The 7,470-nt window shown below is 37.3% G+C and overlaps 1 protein-coding gene across 1 annotated transcript; it reads right to left on the bottom strand.

The window, feature by feature from the left end:
• Positions 1 to 3,504: 3,504 nt before the first annotated feature.
• On the bottom strand, positions 3,505 to 7,037 carry LOC109111556 (zinc finger protein 271). The gene is given in 4 exon segments (XM_042749507.1): positions 3,505 to 5,580; positions 5,767 to 5,787; positions 5,790 to 5,820; positions 7,005 to 7,037. Coding segments are annotated over 4 exon segments (1,647 nt in total). The 3' UTR covers positions 3,505 to 4,018.
• Positions 7,038 to 7,470: the final 433 nt, after the last annotated feature.

Raw genomic sequence — 7,470 nt, 5'->3', positions numbered from 1 at the left:
TTCCACTTCAGAACTTACAGTGGACTGAACTGAAATGTCCCAAGTCCTTGATCACTTGGAATCTGCAATGGAGTTGATTTATTAATTACATTTTTTTTTTTACTTACAAATTAGATTGATGAGGGAGTAAATTAAACTCGATCTGTGGTGACATCACAATCGTGTTGCATTGTGGTATATGGAGCTGCCTTATGTGTTGAGGGTCTATCCATATAAACTTCCCTCGTCCACTTTACGAAGTGGAACTTCCTGCAGGAGGTTTCTAATCTAACCTTGGATCATAAGATCAATGATTTAAAATGACTGTCAAATCTCATTGCTTGTAAATGCTTTGTGTGTATTATAGTCACAGCTGAGTCTAGGTGAAATTATGACCTAACCTGTTTCACTATAGTAATATATTAGTATACAGTAGGGCTGGGCGATAAATCGATTTTATTGATTAACTCGAATGTGTAGTTTACATCTGTTTGTTTGAATGAAAATCGGTTTTCTTTTTAACATCCACCGACGCTCCACTCAGGGCTCCCGTAGTTCCGATTGGGCTCAACTCTCCCCCCGCGCGTTTGTCATAGAGACATGCTGCCGAGCAGAGTATGTTTCTCCGGAGCGCGGAGTAGAGCGGTGTGATTTTGACTGGAGCGAGGAGTGGATTTTTTTTTAAAGTCAGAGCGTCATGGTTTTCACTCGCTCCAAGAGCGCTCCCCCACCGCTACATCACGAGTACAATTCATCCCAACGCCCCGTAATATAATTGCATATTTAGCAAAAATTCACATGTTAAACATATTTAGCTATAGCTTGAAACAGATGGATCTCTCAAATCAGAAGATTATAATGACAGCAATAACCGAGCGGGAAGTTATAGGCTAGTTCTCAAGGAGTTTGTCTGTTCCTTTTACTGAATATTTTCGGCTTAAAGCATGATTTAAATAGATACAGCAAATTCACACGCAATCGCTTTCGCAATAATGGATTCATACAAATGTAATCTTACAGTACTTCATCTGTGTCTGATTTTAAATGATTTTGAAATCTGTAAGAAATGCATCGATCTGTAGATAAAATGAACTGCTATTTTCATCACAAACAAAATTTGCACAGCAGAAAGCAGCAATTATACCTTTTAATGCTGACAATTTTATTAGTTTGGCATGTGGTAGGAAAAAAAAAAGTTTGCACACAATAGCCTAAGCCACTTTGAAACTCTCCTGTTATTTTTTTTCTTTTTTTTTAATATAGGCTACGTTATGAACATAACATTTCAAACATACTGAAATACTTTAGCCACGGAGCTAAGGCGTAGCGGTGTTTCTGGTATCAGTGAGCGCGGAGTGGAGCTGGAGCGGAGTGATTATTAAATGCTTGGAGCGCAGAGGGAAATAGTTGCCGCTCCACTCCACTGACTGCTCTGCTACCGAGTGAGAGAGATGTTTGCCCTACAAAATGAACAAGACCGCGGCAGCACAAGCACAGCATATCCACCAAAAAGCAACCTGCAGCAATGCTCGTTGCGCAGCTCACCAACAACAACTCTCGCGTCCGGTGTAGTGTCTGCTCGATTTACAAATAATTTATATAAGAAAAAAATTACTCACTGCGTAGTTGCCAGTTTTAATCTTAACAGCTCTTAATGCCGAGTGGATGGTAAGATGCATGATGGGCTAGTATTAAATTAAAAAAAATAATAATAATAAAGGTCTTTCCAGCATTAAGGTAATAACGTTACTGCTTTCTTTTTTTTTTTTAATCACCTTCTTAGTTATAAATTTGACTGGTAAATAATAAATAAAGAATTATATTAAAACTTGTTTTGATCAATTTCTTTGTCATTTGTATATTGTAGGGGGACAAAAAAATAGATTTAAATCGTAAATCGGATTTTTGGTGAAAAAATCTGGGATTTTTTTTTAGGTCCTAGTATACAGTGCCCTAGTATACAGTGCCCTCCACTATTATTGGCACCCTTGGTAAAAATAAGCAAAGGTGGCTTTGAAAATAAATCTGCATTGTTTATCCTTTTGATCTTTCATTCAAAAAATCACAAAATTCTAAGCTTTTGAATGGTATATGTATAATGTCACAAAACCTTTTTATGTCAGATAAATGCTGATCTTTGGATCTTTCTTACTGTTTAAAAAAATTTGACTGGTAGTGTATGTATGGATAAAAATAAAACGTCAGGTCAGACAATATCATGTCTTTTTACATTTAAATATAGCTTTATCCGCATTGGCTCATGGAAACCTCTATGAACACACTTGACTTGGCCAAAATATCTCGGGGGATGTTGATATATGATTATATGTTTTTATTAAAAATAGTTTGTTTACGTATTCTGCACTCATGTTGCGTGCACACATTAGGACAGGTTAGATGCCTGCCTCCGTTGCGAGTCCCTGTCAAGCACTTTACCGATTAAACCCCTCTCTTCTTCTCCTCCTGCCTGGCTTTTTGGTCATCATCAGTCACCACAGAGCAAGCCTGTTCTTCATAAAGCTGCTGTGAAAACGTGGGAAAAGCCGACGCGGAAGAAGTTGGGGTGATACTATCATTATATAGGCAGAGCAAAATACTTAATTGCTCCATCTATAGCACATTGTGATTGGATGTTTACACTGACAATACAGGAGACAAACAAATGGGACACTGGCTGCTCGCTGTCCCTGTGTGATGGTCCTCGGCAAAAAAAAAAAAAAAAAAACTTAAGTGCGTCGGCCCACCGGGAAAATGCCGGTATGCCTGATTACCATTCCAGCCCTGGTGTCACATGACAGAATCTCTGTTTTTATGATCCTAAATGTGAACTCGGTGCCTGTGTAATTCAGCTTCTTGGTCAGTTTCAGTTCTTGTCATCTTATCACTGTCTGATTCACTCTGAGATATACGTAGGAACAAAGCTCTGTGAAGGAAAGGTTGACGAAATGCTGCACAATAATTGCTATACATAAATCAACTACCTTCCATTATCATTATAAACCAAAACCAAAACCAAAAACAAAAAATAAAATTAAACTAACAGAACAAAAAAAAAAAAAAAGTGAAAAGTGAAAAAAAAAAGTGAAAGTGACGTGACATACAGCCAAGTATGGTTACCCATACTCGGAATTCGTGCTCTGCTTTTAACCCATCCAAAGTGCACACACACACAGCAGTGAACACACACACACACACCGTGAACACACACACGGAGCAGTGGGCAGCCATTTATGCTTCGCGCCCGGGGAACAGTTGGGGGTTTGGTGCCTTGCTCAAGGGCACCTCAGTCGTGGTATTGAAGGTGGAGAGAGCGCTGTACATTCACTCCCCCCACCTACAATTCCTGCCGGCCTGAGACTCGAACTCGCAACCCTTGGGTTGCAAGTCCAACACTCTGACCGTTAGGCCACGACTTCCCCCGCAAGCGCGAGAGATATCTCTCTTCTGGTCTATTAATTGCAAAGATGCAACATAGACTATATAATACTATATAGAAATGGTTAGCGAGACACAATTCAAAAGATACCATTTATAAATGTTCATTTTATTAAATAAAATGTTTTTTCTTAATTTCAAACAGATTATACTTGGTTCTGGTACCCATCCCAGAACCATGCAATGCTACAGTATATGATGGATTTTTTAAATGCATCATAAATGGAAGAATATCTGCTTGATTTAAAAACAATAAAAAACGCAATCAAAAAATGAATGTCAGTTCAAAAATCTTATTTCAGCTTCCAGAACAAGAATAGATTTACTATTAAACTCTGCAGTTGTGAAAAACTTTCCACACAAAGAACATGAATGTGGCTTTTCCTTCATATGAACTTTCAGGTGATTCTTCAGGTGTGAAGCCCACAAACATGTTACAGTTGAAACTGCAGGTCTTGAAGATGAACTTTGTTCATGGGGACTTAAGATGATGTTTCTTTGTTAGGACAGATTTATACAGAAGAGTTTTGATTCCTTGACGCTTTATTGCGTTACGTTTGGTGAGGATGTCATCAGACCTGAAAGTGCTGGATCTGAAGATGATCTACTGACTGTGAATCTTTTTATTATGCACAAGTAGATTAGATGAATCAGTGAAACTCTTCCAACATACAGTGCAGTGATACGGTTTCTCTCCAGTGTGAATCCTCTCATGTCTTTTCAGATGTGCTAACAGTCTGAATCTCTTGTCACAGAATGAACACTTGTAAGGTTTACCTCCAGTGTGAATCATCTCATGTGTTTTCAGATTTCCTGAACGACTGAATCTCTTGTCGCAGTGTGAACACTTGTAAGGTTTCTCTCCAGTGTGGATCCTCTGGTGCAGTTTCAAATCTGCAGCTGTAATAAAAGTCTTCTCACACTCAAAGCACATATGATCTCTCACACCAGTGTGTATCTTCTGATGAAGTTTTAAACTCTGCGGTACTGAAAAACTCTTTCCACACAAAGAACATGAATGTGGTTTTTCTTTCGTATGAACTGTCATATGCCTCTTTAGGTCTGAGGCCCTCAAAAACGTTTTTCCACACTGATCACATTCATGCAGTTTCTCTGCAGTGTGGATGTTCATGTGCATCCTAAGGTATGAATATTGTGAAAAACTCTTCTCACACTGATCACAAGTGAACAGTTTCTTTCCATTGTGGATTTTCATGTGAATCTTGAGACCCTGTTTGTACGTGAAACTCTTTCCACACTGATCACATTCATGAAGTTTCTCTCTAGTGTGGATGTTCATGTGTTGCTTAAGTAATGCAGATTGTCTAAAACTCTTCCCACACTGATCACATGTGTAAGGTTTCTCTCCAGTGTGGATCATCTCATGTGTTTTCAGGGATCCTGACCTACTGAATCCCTTGTCACAGTGTGAACACTTGTAAGGTTTCTCTCCAGTGTGGATGCTCTGGTGCAGTTTCAAATGTTCAGCTGTAAGAAAAGTCTTCTCACACTCAAAGCACATATGATCTCTCACACCAGTGTGTATCTTCTGATGTGCTTTTAAATTCTGCAGATGTGAAAAACTCTTTCCACATAAAGAACATGAATGTGGTTTCTCCTTTGAATGAACTTTCAGGTGACTCTTCAGTGATGAGGCCCACAAAAATGTTTTTCCGCATTGATCACATTCATAAAGTTTCTCTCCAGTGTGAATGTTCATGTGATCCTTAAGGATTGATGATTGTGTGAAACTCTTATCGCACTGATCACAAGGGAACTGTTTCTCTCCAGTGTGGATGTTCATGTGAATCTCAAGACTATATTTGCTTGTCAAACTCTTTCCACACTGATCACATGTGTAAGGTTTGCCTTCAGTGTGAATCCTCTCATGTGTTTTCAGAGTATCTAATCGGCTGAATCTCTTGTTGCAGTGTGAACACATGAAGGGTTTCTCTCCCGCATGAACTCTCATGTGAATCTTGAGACTCTGTTTGTTTGTCGAACTCTTTCCACACTGAGTGCAGGTGAAAGATTTCTTGTCTCTTCTCTTCTTTAAATCTTTATGTTTGGTTTGAGAGCGACTAGAAGGTTTTTCTCCAGTTTTGAAATGATGATTCTCCTCATCTTCATTCAGTTCTTCATTCTCCTCGTTTTCTTCAATCAACTCTGAAATTGAAGTATATTTAAAAAAAAAAAAAAAAAGAATTCTGTAAAAATTTTTTTTTTTTTTACCATTTTTCCTACTGCAACAGATCTAAAACAGCTTGAAGCTTTATAATATTAATGTTCTTCAGTCTCATTGATGAAGGATGAAGAATAAACACCAACCTGTTTGTTCTTCAGTGTGTTTGATTCTGCAGGGTTCTGGATCTTCATGTTCTCTCTGTCCTTCAATAAACTCTGTCTCTGCAGATTTCACTTCTTCCTGATGCTTTGATGCTTGTCTTCACTTGTAGACTGATGGGAATATCCCAGCATTTATTCATGAACTGCAGTGGGAGGAGCTTCACTGATGGTGTGATTGTTGTGGGAGGAGCTTCAATGAAGGTGAGCCTGTTGTGGGAGAAGCTTCTGTGTGGTTGAAACAGATCTGGAAAATCAACAATAAATCAGTTATTGAGTTTGTTTTTCACTTATATACAACTTCACCTCAATCTTTGAAGAGACCATAGCCTAAGTGTTGTCTCTTTGTAAATCATTATATAACAGCATAGGCACAAAGATCACTGCACAGCAATGTAAAACATTAATTTAGTAACACTGCACTCACACACGTGTTCATTCTCACAATCTATGCATTTAAAATCCCAGACTCACTGTTTGTCTGCTGAGATCACTCTTTATTTTCTCATTTATGAGAGAAAAAGCAAGTGTTTTAAAGTAATATTGACATAAAATTGATGCGGTAGTTCTAAATTATATTGTTTGTTGTGTTTTCTTGTCAAAATGAGTTCATTTGGAATTATTCAGCCTTTACGAAAAAGCAAAAGGTTTAAGTTACGCACATGGTGTGAATTTGAAAATAAATGTCATAACTGCATAAAAATGACTACACAATGTAGACAACACTGTGAATTGTTAAATGCATGCACGTCTGACTAATGGTTACAGAACTTTTATAACTATTATTAACACACAAGTAGTTTTTAACTGGCAAAATAACCCAGCACACAACAATTTATGAAACTTAAACTATTTGGAATTTGAGCTGCTAGCTAATAATCAGACAGTATAAAATACATTAACCCTCTGAGGTCTGGAGAAGTTTAGACATGCCTTGACATTGGTGCTTTTAATATCTTAATGGTTAAATAATGTATTCACTGTATTTCAAGTTTGTGCTTTTGAAAAAAAAGGGTTTATGCATGGTTAGTGTCATTGAAATAAGGCCATAAAACACAAACAGAACAATTGTTCACAAGACTTTTGAGAACTGGAAGTGGTAGACTAGAGTTTTTGCTCCAAAATGATGTGAAAATCACCCTGTTCACTCATTCACAGAAAACAATAGATTGTAAGACATGTTTTGTGTTAGAAAGGCTGTATGTGAAGAAATGTGACAATGGCCATGAATATTTCGTGATTCACACCTGAGAGACAAAGGGCCTCCCATAACGGGCCATCAGTGTGACTGTGAGGCAGGTAAGAAAGAATGTGAAAAGATTAAAATAATGGGGGTTTTGATTATTTGTATTTTATTTACAACACCGTAATATGACTCGTTGATTTAGTGAGGATATCTTAAAATATAAAGATAAAACCAAAATTAAACAACCCCAAAACATAAATCAAAAAAAAAAACATTAACATACCACAATAAGAATCAGCAAAATGTTCAATTATTTTACCACAATAAGAGGGATCATACAAAATGCATGTTATAGTTTATTTAGTACTGACCTGAATAAGACATTTCACATAAAATATGTTTACATATTGTCAACAAGAGAAAATAATAGCTGAATTTATAAAAATGACCCCATTCAAAAGTTTACATCTCCTTGATTCTTAATACTTTGTTGTTACCTGAATGATCCACAGCTGTGTTTTTTTTTT

The sequence above is a fragment of the Cyprinus carpio genome, chromosome B22, assembly GCF_018340385.1.
Source record: "Cyprinus carpio isolate SPL01 chromosome B22, ASM1834038v1, whole genome shotgun sequence".
Lineage (NCBI taxonomy): Eukaryota > Metazoa > Chordata > Actinopteri > Cypriniformes > Cyprinidae > Cyprinus > Cyprinus carpio.
Note: the sequence above shows the minus strand (reverse complement) of the source record. Positions and strands in the feature narration are given on the sequence as shown.